General features: G+C 56.1%; 7 protein-coding genes across 7 annotated transcripts; 3 read left to right on the top strand and 4 right to left on the bottom strand.

Annotated features, from left to right (window-relative positions):
• Window positions 1-73: 73 nt before the first annotated feature.
• Window positions 74-924, bottom strand: B0I36DRAFT_361979 (uncharacterized protein; the record flags this gene model as incomplete). Its single annotated transcript, XM_046158577.1, has 2 exons — window positions 74-660; window positions 771-924. The coding sequence occupies 2 exons, from the start codon at window positions 922-924 to the stop codon at window positions 74-76; spliced, it is 741 nt and encodes a 246-aa protein (XP_046014128.1).
• A 1,367-nt stretch (window positions 925-2,291) lies between these two features.
• B0I36DRAFT_348370 (uncharacterized protein) lies at window positions 2,292-2,897 on the bottom strand (the record flags this gene model as incomplete). Its single annotated transcript, XM_046156682.1, has 1 exon — window positions 2,292-2,897. One exon carries the CDS (start codon window positions 2,895-2,897, stop codon window positions 2,292-2,294), a length of 606 nt encoding a protein of 201 aa, XP_046014127.1.
• Window positions 2,898-4,509: 1,612 nt separating this feature from the next.
• B0I36DRAFT_321153 (exocyst complex component Sec10-domain-containing protein) lies at window positions 4,510-7,608 on the bottom strand. Its single transcript, XM_046153655.1, has one exon. The coding sequence runs from the start codon at window positions 7,338-7,340 to the stop codon at window positions 4,566-4,568; it is 2,775 nt and encodes a 924-aa protein (XP_046014126.1). The 5' UTR covers window positions 7,341-7,608; the 3' UTR covers window positions 4,510-4,565.
• A 224-nt stretch (window positions 7,609-7,832) lies between these two features.
• On the top strand, window positions 7,833-9,247 carry B0I36DRAFT_321152 (small acidic protein family-domain-containing protein). The gene is made up of 4 exons (XM_046153654.1): window positions 7,833-8,029; window positions 8,112-8,422; window positions 8,481-8,592; window positions 8,650-9,247. The coding sequence occupies exons 1-4, from the start codon at window positions 7,972-7,974 to the stop codon at window positions 9,123-9,125; spliced, it is 957 nt and encodes a 318-aa protein (XP_046014125.1). The 5' UTR covers window positions 7,833-7,971; the 3' UTR covers window positions 9,126-9,247.
• Window positions 9,248-10,417, top strand: B0I36DRAFT_321148 (uncharacterized protein). Its single transcript, XM_046153653.1, has 4 exons — window positions 9,248-9,681; window positions 9,803-9,938; window positions 10,040-10,186; window positions 10,314-10,417. Exons 1-4 carry the CDS (start codon window positions 9,254-9,256, stop codon window positions 10,320-10,322), a joined length of 720 nt encoding a protein of 239 aa, XP_046014124.1. The 5' UTR covers window positions 9,248-9,253; the 3' UTR covers window positions 10,323-10,417.
• Window positions 10,418-11,581: 1,164 nt separating this feature from the next.
• B0I36DRAFT_107166 (stretch-activated Ca2+-permeable channel component-domain-containing protein) lies at window positions 11,582-14,080 on the bottom strand. Its single transcript, XM_046147824.1, has 2 exons — window positions 12,661-14,080; window positions 11,582-12,604 (listed from the first exon to the last, which is right to left on the bottom strand). The coding sequence occupies exons 1-2, from the start codon at window positions 13,793-13,795 to the stop codon at window positions 11,910-11,912; spliced, it is 1,830 nt and encodes a 609-aa protein (XP_046014123.1). The 5' UTR covers window positions 13,796-14,080; the 3' UTR covers window positions 11,582-11,909.
• Window positions 14,081-15,072: 992 nt separating this feature from the next.
• Window positions 15,073-16,732, top strand: B0I36DRAFT_107159 (uncharacterized protein). The gene is made up of 2 exons (XM_046147823.1): window positions 15,073-15,289; window positions 15,351-16,732. Exons 1-2 carry the CDS (start codon window positions 15,176-15,178, stop codon window positions 16,617-16,619), a joined length of 1,383 nt encoding a protein of 460 aa, XP_046014122.1. The 5' UTR covers window positions 15,073-15,175; the 3' UTR covers window positions 16,620-16,732.
• Window positions 16,733-17,974: the final 1,242 nt, after the last annotated feature.

Raw genomic sequence — 17,974 nt, 5'->3', positions numbered from 1 at the left:
TGAGTACAACACGCATGAGAGTTCCCCGCGGCCAAACACACACAGAAGAATTGAAACAAAGATTAGAGATATTTCAGTGACCTCTACTGTAATCGTTCGCGGGGAACGCATAGTCATAGTTTTGCGAGTAGTCAGCCTGCTGACTATACTCGTCGCTGCTCGTGACGACGTAACTCGGGATTGCGGTTGCTGGATGTCCGTACGTCGTGGTCGGATAGCCTCCTTGCGCAACGTACGGATCAGCGTAGTATACCGACGCAGCAGGCATGACAGGGCCGCTCGTCATGGGGCCCGGCACGACGGTCTCTTCATCGTCGTAGTCGTGATACTCGCGGTCGTCGTGATCGTCGACCTGGTAGCACTGGGCCACACTGCCGCCGCTGCTGTTGTTGCCGCTGTCGTGATGGTGGCTGTAGCTGCTGCCGTCGTCGTCGTCGAAACCGCCACCGGCAGCACCGGCGCCATTGCGTCGCCGCTCGTGGGCGTAGCCACGGGAGAGGATATGTCTCATGCTCGGGCCGCCCCAAGGCACACCCTCGAGACTCTCGTCCTCAACACTGCCGAGGTCGTTGGGGTCCGGGGTAAGGTATGAGACGTGTGCGTACTTTTTGTTGCGCGTGTCCCTCTCCGACTGTTCCTTTTGGTCTCGTGTTCTCTCACCTGGATATAGGGGTAGACAAGAACAGCGCGGCGTTAGTGTCGTGGACGTCCCTCTGATATAGAAGAAACTTTGACGAGTTCGAATGATTCGGCCAAGGAAAATTACTCACGGAACTTTCTCTGAGCAATACGGTTCTGGATGCGTCGTCTCTGCTCTGGGTCCATGACGTCGCTCCAGTCGTCGCTCTTGGACTCCTTTGTGCGTCTTGAACTCGAGGAGGACGAGGACGCAGAAGAGTGCTTCCCACTTGACCGCGAAGCCATTGCTCGTTGATCTCCCTGTTCGACAAAGTTTACTGATATTGTTGTTTGAGTAGAACCGAGACGGCGTGTCCCGTGGGAGAGACGTTTCTATATTGGACGACTTGCAAAGTGGTCAAAAAGAGATCACTATTGCAAGAATCGAGTCGTGCTCTGATGATATCTTTCTCGAGCAGACGACTCAAGTGCAGAAGCTCCAACTCTTATATCTTGTTTCTATGCTTGTACGAAGCACGGGAACTCATGAAAGGACTACAAGTCCTACAAGCCTGGTCTGGAATGCTTATCGGGAGAGAACGGTCTCGAACCCAGCTCGCCTAACACAAGTTTGCACGACACCAGACCTCTGTGCCATATGCAGGGTCAAGATCCGTAGCCTTCCTGAGCATCTATTTCAGGCTCCACTGATAGTACACGGGGCATTGAGATCGCGCACAGTCTAAGCCCCTTGACGAGCAGCCCTATCTGCCTGAGGGCTCAACGACTGCCTGGGACGTGATGTGTATCGCAGGGCGCCAGACGTGGCCTTTTGGACGAGGAAGGTCGAAACAGGATAAAAGGCCTCTCGGTAAGACGATCGGTATATGCCGGCAGCAGTGGACACAAGATCACCGGCTCGGCTATGCCGCGACTGAGGGGGAAGCACACGCGCCGGGCATGGCTAGTCTTGGCGTGATGTAGGGCTAGTAGTGCATGTACTTTTGCGATTTCAATGCAGGGGTTCGTCAACATTTGTCCAAAATAGGAGCATAGGCTGCAAATGACGTGTTGCGGTCGCGTCCCGATCGTTGCGCTGCCAGGTGTAAGGTTATCAACCCGACGCGGTCAAGGCGATTCATAACAAGAATGTTCGAATTCACCTGCTAGCACGCTGGGCGAGACGGGAGTTATTGCGGTGACGGCGGTCAGCGCAGTTGGGGTATGAAAACCAACCTAAACTTCCCGGATTGAGAGCACATGAGGTTAAGGTGCTGCCGCCAGGGACCAAGAGCATAGCCATGGCACGGGCGGGATGGTCGAGAGACCAAAGTATTCACGAGGGTCCTCTATGCTGCTGATGGATGCGATAGGTCCCGCTAGCCCGTTACAGCGTGGCCAGCCACCCTTGTTCGGAGTCATTGTGAATCATGATGGAGGGAAGCCTTAGCCACAACGCCATCACAGGCACGCACGCGACAAGGAATCCGAGGTACACTTGCAAGCCGTGCCAGACCTCATTTGCTCGATGGGGGGTTGCGTCGGGTAGGCTGCAGGACCGTGAGTCTATACGAGCGACACTGACCAGAGACCTGCGGATGATATGACCTGTCTCCCTTGGTGCGCTTGCCCGTGACCCCGGGTGTCTCGAGGCACTGACAGGGCCGTCTGAGTCAACCTGAGATGCTCTCAACGGGTGATTCTGCGATGGGCCGAATTCCGACGTGCTGCCCATGATCTTCTTCAGGTGTGGCACTGGAAGATTTATCAGCCGCGAGACTCGTCGAGATGACAAATCGATGGCTGCTGTTGGACTTGGTTGATGCTGAGAAATGACCATCGGGAGACGGCTCCCAAGCTGCTGGATCGGGGAAGTGGGCCGCGGGTTTGGTGTAACGGTGTAAGACAGAATTAAGGTTGACCCTGGCTGTCCCCACCAGGTCCCGGCTGTGGTGGGCGTTGTCCAAGGCATCCCTGACCCTGCCTGCATCCTTCACAGGCTGCCTTGGGCTGTGCAGTGACGTCTGCCGGAGCGCCCAGGCAGACACTGCCTTCACGCCATGCAGTGACGATCCAGTCCGGCTGGCTGCTGTCGGTGACGAGAACAATGTAGCACCATAGTACATTCTTGCCCACAGTCTCCAACGGCCCCCACGAGGTTCAGACCCGGCGGCCAAACCGTGGCTGAAATGTTGAAATGAACATCTCCACGGAGCACCCTCCAGACCATTGGTCAAGATTTGTTGCCTTGAAACAACAGACGACCCTGCGCAGCTCATATCAGCAGGTCCGCCGCCTCCTCATAGACACGTTTTCGACCTCCTCGACTCCCCCGGGGCTCAATCACTGACCCGAATTTCCGGTCATGCTCGATTAGAGCCAGCAGAGCAATTGATGAGGACCCAATAGACATCACGGCCGAGCCCGTGTCCGTGAACATGACCGAAGGGTTTCACTTCACCCAGCCTTGTGACGATAGTCTATGCATGGGATGTTATCCGGCTTCAGGCTCCGCTAGCTGATGCATCTGACCCCAGTCACCTGCAAGGACCATTTCGGGCATGTGTGTCCTACCGATGTTGTCCACGGAACCTATGATCGGTGAGCGGAATCTGCCTTGCTGGAGCGACTTGGGACAGATAATGCTTGTTGCAGTCCGCCTGGTCATGCCGTCAAATGATGCATGACAACCACAGATCCGAACATTTCTAAAAAAAGGACCAAGATTGCAAGCTAACCACTGGCGGCACTTGGAAAAGCTCATCTATACCCGACCGACTGATTGCTTCTCCAATAGAACGGCGAACGCGTTCGGAGTTGACTCGAAGAGAATCCAGGGCGGAAACCAGGCTTACGAGACCCCGTACGCTGGCGGGTACCGGATCCGATGCGGGGCCGGGGTGATGATGAAAGTTCCAACTTCGCATGGTCTCTCATGCCCCTACCGTCGACCTGTCATTTCAAAGCAACGCAGGGTTCACCCTGACCAAGTAACTCGACTTTCACGTTTCCTGTGGCAGCGATTGGACGGAAAATCCTGGCAGGGTCAAGCATAAGCAGTCCAGCCGCGAACGCCACAAAGGTCCTGAAAGTGTAAGAGTGTGTGTGTGTGTGTGTGTGTGTGTGTGTGTGTGTGTGGGTGTGTCGCATCGGGGGCTGTCCTTTTGAGCTTTCCGGCGATGTCGAGCATCATAATTTCTCGCCACCGTTCAAGTCTCAATTGAAGGGCGCCGCCCGGTTCCAATTCGTTGCTGCCTGGAAAAACTGGCCTGGCAGCGTGGGTGGGAGACCAATGCTGTCCTCCTTGAACCAGAAAATGCGACGAAAGCGAGCAATCATTGCGAATGTGCTGGGTAGTGTCGCTGCCTGTTCTTTGTGCGAGTGATAATCTCCAACGGGGTCCAGTATAGTGACATGCGGTCTTCATCATCCCAGATTGCCACATGGCTACGCGGTTAACGGCCCTTCTTCGGTGCTACAGCACTGCCGATACAGAGATGGACATGACGTGGCTGCAGCCCTGTACGGCATCTGGATTGCTTGCATGGCGTGAGTGATCGCTCCCTGAGATCGACTCTGGGATCCGGGTTCTTGGGATACAACGCCACGGAGGGTTGGGTCGTGGTCCTGAAGTGGATGTCAAGACTTAGTCAACGATGACAAAATGGCCGAAGGTGCGGGCGTGCCTGGAGACGAGATGGAAGGGTAGACGAGGATGACAGCACTAGCGAACGCCTTTGCCGTTGGCTACTAAGCGTAGTGGGTGCTCAAGTGCCCAGAGGCCCTCGCCGGGTTTGGCAGTCACAACCGCCACAATCTGTTGGCCGCACCTCACACAAACTGCATTTCCACACCGCACTCTGTGCAGCGTATTCAACGAATATTCCGCTTCTCTGCGTAATCCAAGATGCTTGTATTTGGTCCATTGGTCTGGACAGTACTGGTATCTACATGACCAGGCATTCGAGCCCATACATGGCCTTTTCGACGTGCTTCTTGACCTGGAACCAGTCCGCCCGCCTCTCCGCGAATTCGTAGGCCTCTTCCGGCCGGAAGATGCCGCCAAATTTGTCACCATCGGCTATTATCTTGGCCATCTCCTTGGAGTGCCGCGGGTCGATGAGGTAGATCTGGCTGAGCTCTCGCAGGGCCTTGAAGTACTCCAGCAGGTCCTTGTTCTTCAATGTGCGGATGTACTCGAAATATAGGTTCACATCGGCAATGAGCTTGATAGCGCCATCCGTGCTGATGCGCTGGCGCTTGAGATGTTTGCACAACGCCGTAAAGAGGCGTAGCCCGACTTCGCCGTTAAAGACATCAAGCATCGTCTTCTCGGTACTGCCAATCAGCATGTTGGTATGTGAGGATACAAGCTCAACCACACGCTTGGCCGTTGTTGTCGGTCCAATGTCAAAGTCGACGCGAGCCTTGCCGTTTTCCTGCACGGTGGGGGGATTGTAGTCGGTCGGAAGCTGGGTCGTTGCGCACAGATATTCGACTTCGTCCATGAGCACGTCAATACCCTTGTTGAGGCCAGCAGCCACATTCTCGTCCAGCATTTGCTCAAACTTCTTCTTGGCCAGTCCTGCAGGGTCTAGAAAGTCATTTCGGTCTGCAATTTTGGGGGCAGCCAGCTGTTGCTCATAGAACACGTCAATCATTTGCGAGATGAGGTCGCCCACGTTTACCAGCTCGATGAACGTGACGAGCGGTGCGACTCCTGCTTGATCATGATTGCTGATTTCTCGGGGATTATATCTCGAAAGATGATCGACTGCTTTCGTGAACCCGTTCTTGACATGCGTCTGGCCAAGAACTCGAAGCAGAACCACGAAGATGGCCTCACACTGCTCACGGGCTTCTTCGCCAGCTTGTCCACCTAGCTTGGTGAACTTGGCGGCTCTTCCGAGACTTGATTTTGCCGTGTGTACAAGACTTAGGGCGACCTCGATGCTGAATAAGCTCTTTATGCCCTCGAGCCGGCTGGCCATGAGAGCCGCCTTGGCTTTGAGCTCATCTGTTGGAGCCTCCGCAGGTAATGGCGTGCCTGTACGTCCACCAGGCCCAGGACTGTCTGGACGTGACTGGCTGGGAGTGGCAAGTGTTGATGTTTTGAGCGCACTCCCATTAGCTGCTGCAGCATTCGCTTGTTTCGTACCTCCGCCGAACGGTGACGAGAGTGGTATGCTTGGAAGCACCGTCACGGGCATCATGACCACTTTTTTGAACGAGCTCAAAAAGTCGTTCTTGTCTGCTCGCCTTGTGAAGTTCGCCATGTAGAAGGACTCGGTAGATGCATCCTGCTCAGAGAGTTTCTGGTCCCAATTTGTGACCTCGCGCTCTACATGTTTGGTGAAGCTATCGAGTTCTTCTTGGAGATAGAGATCCAAGTGTGGCTCGAATACCCTCAAAGACACTTCCTTGGCATGATCTTCGATAGTCCCTGGGGATCCTTTCGGCGGTTGCAAAGAGCGGACGAATGCCATACACTGTTCGAAAAGCCCAGATGCGGCTTTCAAGTAGGCTTGGAGGCTTCTATCGTGTGTCTCATCCAGCACGGCATTTGTGTAATCCATGACGACGTCCTCGCGCACTTTGTCGACATATTCCCAGAATACAGCCGGCGCCCCCGGGAAAATTCGGGTTATTATGTCGCTCTGTTCGTTGACTTTCTTGGAGAGTCTCTCAAAGAATATTCGTGACGGCTCCAAGGTGACGTCGTCTCGTGATGACGCGCCGTTGATACAGTCTATCGGGTTTCCGAATGACTCGCGCTCGTCGAACGTCGGGTGCTTGGCGATGAACAGCTCCATCGCCGCGTTGCCGCCGTTCAGGCTGTGCAACACGTGCGCATACCGCTTCATCCTGCCATCCACGTCCCAAAATTCGTATCCCTGCTCAAACTCGCGCAGCACGGCGCTCTCGAAGAGGACAATCATGTTCCGCAGCCGCTCCTCTCGCTCCAGCCACCCTGATGACCAGTCACTGTGCCGAAACGTGTTGAGATTTGACAACATGCGGGCCTGGCCCTCGGGGTCGCGGAAGGCTTTGAAGACAATCGGCTCTGTATGCGACTTTGCGCGCGCCAGATCAAAGTAGAAGGGTGCCAGCGCTCCGTATACCTTGCCAAACTCTTCCCGTGCGTGGCCCCTGACACTCTTTACGCGTTTGAGGACATCCAATATCTCAGAGGGGTCGTTGAACGAAGTCCTCGAGGGGCTCGAAGCCATGTTCATGGTCTCGAACCCGTCAGCCAGCTTCGCCGTGCTCTCAGCCAGCTTCTTCTGCCGCTCCTCCTCCACCGAGGCATCGAAAAGTGTCGTCGAGGCTTGCCGGCCTGCAACATGCCCCTGAGCCGAGTTCGTGCCCACGGCGGCGGCGGCGGCGGCAGCTGCTGCTTGTGCCCGCTCAGCTGCCTCGCGACGCCTGCGCATAGCGTCCTCGAGCCGTTGTCTCGCCTCGGCCTCGTTCCACAGCCCCATGCTCTTGAGCCGCGCCACCCATCTCGTGTCGTCGTACACCATCTCGCACATCCGCCGGGACGTCCTGGCGAAGCGGAGGAGGTCGGGGATCGGCAGGTAGTCGAGTATCGATGCGATGATCTCGGCTGGCAGGCTGGCTCGCGAGTCGATCATCGAGGTAGCTTGGAGCTTGCTGAGAATGCCGAGGCCGCCGCCCGGCACGGTAGGGCCAGGCGGCATCTGTCGCTTGAAGTTTGACATGGCTTGGTGTCAGCCGCGCGAGACGGCGGCGTGGGATATGCGGTCGTGTCTGGCAGCTAGATTTATAAGTGTCCTCGCTGCGGGGCAGGCAGGCTGCTGCTCCTCAGAACGTGGGCAGGAGTTTATAGATGCCCGCCATTACTGGCTTGGGCACGTCTCAAGAGTCGATTGTATGAATAGGAACTCGGCTTGGAGGCTTGCGGTTGCTGTTCGAGTTGCTAATGGATGCTGGTTAGGGAGGGAGGTGGGATACATGAACGGACCGGACCCCGTAACTTGTAACTTGAGGGGAGTGACGAGTCGCCCGCTCCGAGCCCGCCGCTGCCGCCGCCGTCCCTGCAGCCCCAGCTCCTGGGCTAACTTTAGCACACGGCATCGGTGAGACAGGCACGGCCCCACGCAGACTGTCTGACCGCCTGCCATATCACCCTGGATAGCTGTATCGCGAAAGCCAAGCCGCACCCTTGCCGGCAGAAAGTCCAAAAAAGTTCCCAGCGCCGAGGGACCGGTCGACACCAGCCTCTGCAACAAAATACCAAATCCGAACTCGCGTTGGTCAAAGATCAATCATTGCACCAGAGAAATCCTCTGGAAACATTATTGGACGAATTTTCTAGTTACTGGAGTTACCATGGACCCCGAGAGAGGTGTAGGCGTCGACGAGGTCGACCTCAAGGCCTCGCGCAAAGGTAATCACACTTTGAACGAGACGAGGCTCTACATATGCACTCTCCCGCAAGTTGGGATACTGACAATTGGATTCTCCAACAGAGTCCAAGGCCTCCCGCAAGCAGGCTACGCGCGTGGCGCGCGCGGCCGCCCGGAAAGAGAAGAAACAGGTCAAGGCGGAGGTGAAGCGAGAGCGCAAAGCCAATATGAAGCGGGCGTCCCAGTGGTCGGGCGAGCACAAGGAAGGCGGCAAGCCCAAGAATAAGACCATCGCCGCGACCCCAGATACCAAGGAGAAGCAGGTCAAGCGGCTGCACCGGAGGGCCGACAAGCTCGAGGCGAAGGCGGCCGAGCTGGTAGAGAACGCCAAGAAGGCTAGGGCGCAGGCGGCGTCTCTGGCGAAGCAGATCAAGGTCAGTATTGCCCGAGTTCCCTGGGTTTTGCAGTGCTGACATTTACTTTCTGCTACAGGATGTCCCTGCTCCCGCGAAAGAGGACACATCGAGCGACTCTGACAGCTCCAGCTCCGACGAATCCGAGGATGAGAAACCCGCTGAGAAACCCGCTGAGAAGAAGACCAAAGGTAACCCAACTCAGTTTGAAGACTCCCCGTAGTCCCTGAGTACTAACATAGTAGAAGAAGAATCAGACTCAAGCTCCGAAGACACGTCCTCCGACGAAGAATCAGAAGAGGAAGAGAAGCCCAAAGCGAAGTCGAAGAAAAGCAAAAAGGCGGATGCCATGGAGGTTGACAAGGAGGAGCCCAAGGACCTGAAGAAGCGGAAACGCAACGAGACGAGCGAAGCGTCAACGGAGCAGAGCGAGAAGAAGGCCAGAAAGAACAAGAAGGAGGCTGAGGTGACGAGCCAGAAAGCCGCTGGAGGCGAGCAGTGGAACGTCCAGGCCCTCGACGGTGGCGCCCAGAGACAGGCGAAGTTCCTCAAGCTCCTCGGAGGAGGCAAGAAGGGCGGTGATGATGCGGCCACAGTGGAGTCCAGCGCGTCCAAATCCAAGGCCGAGATTGCTCGCATGCAGTCTAGCCTCGAGAAGCAGTTCAATGCAGGCATGCAGGCCAAAGAAGCCGGCGTCAGTCGCCGGAGGGGACTTGGGGCTTGAAGTCAGTGTTGCGAAAGAGCACCGCTAAGTCAGCAACACAGTATGGACGCAACTAGCGCGGCTTGTTCTCAGCCGTGGAGTGGATGACCCAATTCACACCATTATTTGACTAGAAACCAAAGGCCTGCATGATCAAGTCCATTGAAGCAATATTTAGGGACTATATACCCATTCTCAACGCCGGAATGCACAAAATAAAATGGCTGATAGAAGAAAGCACCGGATTCCAGATTTGGATCCTGTTCCAGATGTTTTTCGCGACTCGCGTCGAGGGATGTCAGAGCGTGACTCGTAGCACCACCGTGAAACTGTTGGCTCTTGTCGGTCCACATCAACGTTGCGCGTCGCCGTTTTCAAGGTCGATCCCCTCTCTCCTTTGGAGGTCGAGCCGCGTCGTGGTTGATTCGTTCTTGGTACAACCCGCTCGCGTGCCGTGCATTTCCCCGCTCGGATTGTTGACAGTGCCACTCAGGGGTACAGAGGCGCAGTTATTTGCCAAAGAGGCGGGTGAGAGTCTCGAAGACCAGACCGCCAAAGACAACAAAGCCCAGGACGCCTAAAGAACAAGAGAGTCAGCATGATCAATTCCGTAACGCAGCACAGCAATGCCGCAGCACTCGACAGCCGATTGCTCAGATACCGCGGTTCTGATTGTTGTGGACAGGAGCCCTGCTTACCCAGCCAGAAAGGAGAGATGGGCGACTTTTGTACGATCTTTGTACGCTGCTTGATGTCGTTCTCCGACTTGCCGCGGCGAGCCTCCTGGTCCTTGACGAACTTGGCATTTCGCCTGCGCTGCTCGAGTGTTTGCGCCTGCGAAAGAGGCACACGGTCAGCCAGATTGTCCGTGGGGGGCAGCTTCGCGACCGTGTACGCAGAAGGGGGCCGATGCTTGCGCAAGCTGAGCAACGTACCATTGTATGTATATTGGGAGTATTCGTGTCGGAAGTGAAGACGAACGATGCTGTGATATGGTCGCAGAAGCACCGTATTGTATTGTGATCGATTGTCGGTGGTGTTATATGGCTGGTGATGGCGTTCGGCTGCCTTCCAGTCGGTTCCTATGACACAGAGGTGGCCGGCTATTGTTGGCAACACTGGACAGATGACAGGCTGTCCCGAGTACAGGCAGGACTGGGAAGAGAGGTGGAAGGCGGTAGTGTGCGCAAAGGTCGCGAACGGGCTTACCTGTTCTGATCGCGGCGGGATCTGGCAACGAGCAGAGCACAGCTAGAGCAGGGCCGCGGTGGATCTGGACATGTGTCCAGGGACTCCCGCTCCGATGCTGTGCACCATCGACAATTGGAGCGTCCAGCCGCCCCGCCTCGGCTCGCTCCCCACTGGCCAGCCTCAGGGCGGAAGCAGTACCTCCTTGGCCGAGCTGGAGATGTGGCCTCTCAGGTACCAGCGCCCTGCTGGGGCCTGCTCAATTGGGGGCTGATCAGGGGTCTCTCCTTGTGGGGCCCTGCCTGTCGAGTCGAGGTGCGAAAGCTCTCCAAGCTCCCAGTTGGCCGCACTGTAACAGCTCCGTTCCGCGCCCGACGTCAATGACGGAAGCGTGCCCGAGGCAGGTGCGACCAGAAACCTACTCCAGCAGCGCAGTCCCCGCAACACAACCGTCCGTCTACGCCGACTGCTTCAGCAACCATCTTCCTTTCCAACACAATGTCGGGCGCCTTGCATTCCACCTGCCGCCGGTTCGCTGCCGCAGCGCACGGCACGGCCTCAGTCTCAGTCTCTGCTGTCGCACGGCGAACAATACCAGCACCGGCAACACCATCTGCCGCCATTGCAGCAGCACTCACGAGAACAACCCCCGCCGCCCGGCGATCCTACTCCTCAGAACAGCGGCCAAAGTCACCAAGCGCAAGTCTTTTCCCACTCTTTGATGCGACAAGCGTCCAACCATGAAGGAGAAGGAGGAAGAACAAGACCAAACAAAACCCCCCGGCCCAAGCGCGCCATGGCTGACCATGTCGGGCTCAAAAATAATACAGTCAGAGTTCTACAAGACCTTCGGCCGACCAATCGCAAAAGTATTCCTCCTCGCCGTCTTCACATACCAGGTCGCATACTACTTCTGGGTGCGCCTGGAGCAGGACGAGATGAAGCGCGAGTTGCAAGGTGAGCACCCTTCCTGACTGGCCAGCAGCCTCGTACATTCTGCGTCTCCGTGACAGCAGACGAACGATGTGGAAGGAGAAGGGGGAGAAAGAGGCGGTTGATAACTGACGAGAGGTTTTTTTTTTTCTCTCCGCAGCAACGATATCCGAGCTCGAGGCACGGATAAGCGAGCTCGAAATCACCAATGGAAGGAAGTCATGAGGTTTTACGACCAGTCGACGCTCGACCATGAAGAACTGTAGTAGCGACCGGGGGATCACGACCTGAGTCCACGCATTAGTATGGAACATCTCTTGATGAAGCAGACGAAGGCATGCTGTGAACTTCCGTGTTACCTGCATAAGCCAGGGGAATAAACACAATCGGCTTTTGGATCCATGGAAACATGCTTCGCAACATGAGACTTCACGGCCACATCCGACAGGTCGGCCCGTTACGCTGCATGCAGCGGTAGAACAAGTCTTTCAAGCTGTAACTCTAATGGCTAGAAATACCCAAACCAAACGCAACGCCATTGAAATGCTCCCTTGCTCCCGTTTCTTTGTTCCCGTCTTCTGTAGTTCGCTCGCTCATAAATCATGGTATCTCGGCACGTAAAAGATGGAAATGGAAAAAGTGACGAGGCTGCTGTGCGCGCCTGCTGGTAATTCAGAGAGGTCTTCAAGCGAGCACGGCCGCCAGCACAACCAAGACGAAACAAAATATCCCGTGGGGTGGTAACAATGACACAGGCGCCGCGCTTGGAATGTTGTTCGCAGACCCTTGGTAATTGCAGGACAAACTGCCATCCGGATTCCGCTTGCCATAACTCGTGTCGAAGCCGATGCTGCCAGGGACGGGACAGCCAAAGCCAAGTGCGGCAGGACAGCTCTGGTAGAGGTTGTAGCAGACGTCATCGCAGGGCAGGAGTTCCTTGTACGGGCCTGGTTGCACCTGTAGATCAATGGCAGGGTTTCGCGAAGACGTATACGCAAGCTGGTCGCCGTATTTATCCAGTAGGGCCTGGTCGACGAAACTGCCATTGGCAAAAGGCGCCTTGATGTTGCGCATCTGCAAGTTGGGACGATCAGTGCTAGAGAAATCTTCGCAGCGTGGGATGGCCACCGAGCACAGCCAGTCCTTGTACGCCCTACGACAGTCCGTACAATTCCTTACCAGAGACCATTGGCCTTCTGGTGGTGCATCACAGGCGACTTGCTGCAGTGCCTTGTCAAAGTTGGAGTACATGGTCTGGGTATAGTTGTCGTAGAACGCGGCGAGAGATTGTGAATCCGGGAATAGAGTTGTATTTCCGGGCGCCGCGTACTGAAGGCCATCACACAATGTCAAATTGAAAATGACAGTACAAGCTCCATCTGTGTCATGTTAATCCAAAAGGTCGCGCCAGAGAAGCAGACTGTTCAATACTTACCTGGCTTTGTTTCAAAGTCAGTCTGCCGAAGCACCACTCCACCACCGCCAGGCACGTCTCTCTTGGATCCTGGCTCCTGGTAGGAAGCCAAAAAGCCCATATATCTTGAGCTGGAGTTCAAGCCGTCCAGATAAAACTCTTGCCTCGTCATGTTTGTGAGCGAATCAACTCGCAGGCCAGTCTTTATCCTGCTCTTCCCATCATAGAGTTGCCGCATTTGTGCCCACTTGCTCAGACCACAGTAGGAATTGCGCATTCCATTGATCGTCATGTCATCGCGGTTTTGCGCGAACATGATGTATGGAGGCGTGCTCAAGAGCTCTGAAGGACTACTTGTGACGTTCTTCGTCGTGAGCAGCGTGGCAGAAGCGTCGCTGTCGATCCAGACCAATTCGGCTCTCCGCACGTTGGAGTACGAATGGTACGGCTCGTCGATGGATGCTGCAACTTGAACACTGTATGGCGATGCTGTGGCATCAAATTTGTCTGCTGCCACATTCGGCGCGAAAACGCTAAAGTATACGTCGCCTCTGAGAGTGGTATTGTAGACGATTGCACCCTCCTTGAACACCAGGCGCTGCTGCTTACCAGCAGATTGATCGGGGCCTGGGGATGTGTTGTCTGTCGAGTTGGATATATAAAGGACAAGCTGGGGAACCTCGGCGTTGTTGTTGTCGCCTATGCGCTTGGGTTGTTGGCAAGTATTTGCCGAAATATACAGAGTGCGCGGGCTCTGGCGCCGCTCGATTGCAGCTTCACTTGCGTCTTCTTCTGGGAGTGCAGCCCGGCGTAGTTCGGCAGTCTCTTGCTCTGTCCGGACAGACACTGAAGATATTTCAAAGACGAATAGAGCCGTGTTGTTGATCTGGACATTCGTGTCGCTCGCGACATTGTTGATGAGGCTTGTGAAAGATGAGGGTGCTCGCCCAATTATGCTCCGGTCGAATTGAGGAAAGTCGGGCTCATACAGTTGTCCTTGGACCTCGAGCGAGATATCGTTGTACGTGATTTTGTGAGCATCCAGCTCTTGCGCGGCAGCTAACTGGGGTGAGGCAACGAGGAAGTAGAGGACGAATACGAGCAATGATGCAAGCAGCGAGGCTGCCAGTCGGGACTGAAGCGGACTAAGCGACATGGTGATGACTTGGTGCGCAGGTCAACGCTGCACCTCTGGTGACGCGGAGGCCGCTCCGGCTGGCGTTCCGAATCAACGAATCGAGGCAAGGGGCGAAGAGGGCGCTATCGTCTACTAATCATTGCTGTTGTAGCCTACAGGCCTCGAGCAAGCGTGGGAGTCGATGCAATTCCGCAGAGCAGCGCAAGCAGCGAGAATTCGTGGAAGGAGAGCGCTCAAGTCGGCTGTGGTGGCTCAGCTAGGCCAAGCTCAGGATCGGCGTGCTTTTGTTGTCGAGAAGGCGTGGTGTTGCTGAAGAGAAGATGGAGGGCGTATCTCGAAGCTGAGACGCCTGGGCAGTCTGGAGGAGGTGCGGGCCCAGCCCCTCGGAGGCCCGCGGAGCCTCTGTCCAGGCACCGTCATGCCCCCAGCCCAGGGTCCATCCAGGCTGAGAACCCGTCCCAAGGCCAGCCTCTCACAAGCAGCCCCACAGCGATTCGACGAGGTGCCTCAATTCTCATTCCTCCTCTTCTTGATCGCGACGCAGCTGCGGTGATCTTCGAGGCATGTGGTAGAGATGTGAAGTCATCATGTCCAGCCGATATTATCGTCCTGGAACAGTCATCTGGAAACAAAACTCACAAGAGGCCATGCACACCGGGGTGTAGTAAGCATGGTCTTTGCCAAGCAGGAACATGGATGAACAAGAATGCGAGGCACAAGTTGGGAAAGTATTTGAGCTACGGGGGTCCCGTGTTGCGAGCAGATCCTCTTGTGTCCTGCATACTTCTTCAAGATGCTCGGCAGCTTGGCTCTCCACGATTGTGTGAGAACGGGCACATACACCACAGCGCCAAGTCATGGCAAAGTTATAAAGTATCCTCCCTCCAGTGGGGGTCATGGCGCCATCCAACGGGCGGCCACCATAGTGTGTCGCTGCATCACCAACGGGGAGAGGCAGCCTGGCTGCTTCTGGGCTTGCAGAGAGTTTGGGGAAGTCTGCCGCCTTTGGCTCGTATGGCAGCTTCCTCAGTCGGCACACTTGGACCAGGCTCGCTGCACAGCCGCGGGCTCGCTCTTTTACCTTTGCTGGCCACCGTGGAGTTCATTGGGTTGGCGCATGACGTACAGCCACATCAAAATAGGATGAGCGAGCTGCTGCACGCTGAGCAACCTTGGAAGGTGGAGGGCTGACATGCACAACTCTGCGCACTGGCAACGTGCAGCCGCTGCAGCCAGCCATTGCACCTTCAGCCTCCATGCCGTCTTGGTAAACTTCCGATGCGCCTCGACGGACACCCGCCCGTTGTCACCCAATCCACGCGAGGCGCCACCGACTCCATTGTCACGCCGAGACACACTCAGTGAGCTCCGGCGCAGCCTGGGCATCACCAAAACACCATGGAGGACACCCAGCCTCAGCAGGAGCAACAGCCTCCGCAAAGGCGAGGCCCTCGCCTCTACCACAAGAAGAGCCGTTTTGGCTGCGAGCGCTGCAAGCAGAGGCGAGTCAAGGTGGGTTCCGTCCTTGGCATCTTGCTACAGGGACAGAGGGTTGACGATGCCTTGGCGCCAGTGCGACGAGGCCAAACCGAAATGCACGCAGTGCGCGAAGCACATGGTGTCGTGCGTGTATCCCGCCGTGAGCACGACGAGCGGAGCTGCGTCGACAAAGTCTGAACCCTCACCACCGTCTGCCGTCTCGGGCTCAGGAAAGCTTGCCCACATCGCAAACTGGCACAGCGTCGTGACCCTCAGTCCTCCGGAAGAATCAGGCATGTCAAAGTCGTATCCTTCGCCATCTCTTTCACAGCCAACTCCGGATTCGCACGCAGCCTCGGAGCCCGAAGCCGATGGCGACATGCCAGAGACGCGCGAGCGACGCCTCCTGGAGCTCGCGCTGTTGCTCAACCAACAGCAGCGCATGAAGGAGCCAATCCCGACTCCGGAAGTTGGTGCACTGCAGAAACTGTGGCAGGAGCAGGTTCCATCCATGGCTATCGCGGAGGACGGCGCCTTGCACCGCATATACATGGCACATTCTGCCTTGGACATTGCCCTGCGAAGCGATGATCCAAAGGAGCGGGAGAAGTATTTCCAATACCAGAGCCAGTACCTTGACGCGGGCTTGCGTCTCTTTAAGCGAGATTTCGAGTCACTGGGACCAGGCAACGCCGATCGAGTGTGTCTGACAGGTCTCAAGATCCTGGCCCACGTCATGGCACAGGTACAGACCGTGCCCGTTGATCCTTGGGAACCACCACTTGTGTGGATGGGCCTGGGCAAGCGCACGTATGGGGCTCTGAGAGCAGCTCGAGATCTGCTTGATGAGAACAGCCGCATGAGGGCTTTTGTGGACAGTCCTCCGTCAGTACGAGACGGCGCCCAGATGATACAAGCGGACTACAGTGCTCTCGCCTGGCTGCTGGAGCCTCCAAGCGTCTCAGGACACGCCGAACTTGCCAATGACCACGAGTTGGAGGACCCAGAAGTGTTTGCGGCTTACACACAAGCGCTCTCATACACGTGTTGTATACAGCTGGCTATCAACAGGCGAGATCCCGAGTACGGCATCATTCGACTGCTCGGTGCATTTTCCTGTTGGTGTCATCATCGCTTCATCGCGCTGCTCAGCGAGCGCAAACCAAGAGCCATGGTTGTCATGGCACATTTCATGGCATTATGGCTTGATTACGAGTCTGTTTGGCTTATTGGGAAAGCCGGAGAGCGGCAGATCAATGGCATCTACGCGGCACTGCCACCAGAATGGCGTCCAAAGGTCGAAGTTCTCTTGCCAAGACTCAACCAGATGAGAGTTCGTCGAGAGGTCTGGGGAGTCATATGAGAAGAAACGTTCACGAGCAATGCTCCTGAACATCAACCCTATCGTGGCCACGTGCAGCCCGGCTGACTTGTACGGTCAGACCCAGTGGGCCACTTAGAGAGTGAGGCGGCAAGCTCAGTCGGGTTGTGCATGCGGTCATGAGAAGCCAAAGCGCCGCCTGCCAGTGTCCTCTTTAACAGCAGGTCAATTGTTGGCAGGCGGCCACGGGAGTTCTTCGATGCATGCCTGCGCCCGTGCTGCAGTTTACATCTGCTTTCATAGGTGGGTGATGATTTGCTGATTGTAACCACGGAATGGTCATGCATTGCACAAATCATGCTTCCCCGCGGTCGACGACCAGTGTTCCCTTCCCAGGGGTAAACATGTGCCAACGATGTTTTACCTAGGGTACCATCAGCTCGTGTCACAACGCAATGGCATGTAACCGAGGGCGCCTTGAGGAGTCCCGGACTTTGGCGATCTTCGCAAAGCTCCTCTGACCCTGGAGCAATGACCTCTTCGGCAACTCCGCCGGTAACGGTGCAAAGTCACCTACGCTAGTACGCTCATCCGGCCTTCTGCTGCTCGTTTGGAACATCAACAGGTCAGGAAATGAACCAGTCCAGTACAAGCACCCCTCATCAACAAGCGACCGTGCCGTGAAGTCGGAGGCGGGCAACGGTCGGGTACGCTAGTTGTTTTGGCATCTGCACCAAGACGCTAGGGTTGGCTGCTCGAGTACTTGAGGTGGTTCGTAAGCCGTGCGCTCAGACAAACGACATTGTCCCGACCCAGGTTCCAGCCGGCGCCACCGACAGCACTAGTTCTGGGCTAGGCACAGAAGCCGATCGCGCAGGAGTTGACGGGTGACGGCAGGTCGGAAAGAATTGCTGCCCGACAAGGTGGATAGACAACGACGGTGGCGTCCGCTACTGCTTTGGACACAATTGTAGGATTCCCATCTCGCACAGCAAAGATGCGCTAGTGATGGGACTACTTGGCCTCGAAACCGTCGGCTGTGTGGTCTAGCTTGGCGGGCGAATGAGCTGGTTATACTGGATACAGCAAAGCTTACGAGGATCAGCCAATGCAGCTCAATGCGAGCCCTAGTAGATTGGCTGGGCAGCTTGATCTAGAGTGCTTTGGACCATGGCTCGACGCTCCCGCTCGCGAGGGTCTCCTTGCAAGTCAAGGATGGCCGGCAATCTCCTGATCGAACCAACACGATGGAGCTAGTCGCTAGTCTCAGATCGGTGACCTGCTGCTCGTACCGAACCGCGGGGACGTGTGTTCCTGGGGAGGGCGGGATGGCTTATATGTCTCAGGCCCGGCGCGGGTCCTCTTGACACGGGTTCCTGAGGCTGGTGGTTCGCGGC

The sequence above is a fragment of the Microdochium trichocladiopsis genome (genome assembly GCF_020744255.1).
Source record: "Microdochium trichocladiopsis strain MPI-CAGE-CH-0230 chromosome Unknown B0I36scaffold_4, whole genome shotgun sequence".
Classification (NCBI taxonomy): Eukaryota; Fungi; Ascomycota; class Sordariomycetes; order Xylariales; family Microdochiaceae; genus Microdochium; species Microdochium trichocladiopsis.
Note: the sequence above shows the minus strand (reverse complement) of the source record. Positions and strands in the feature narration are given on the sequence as shown.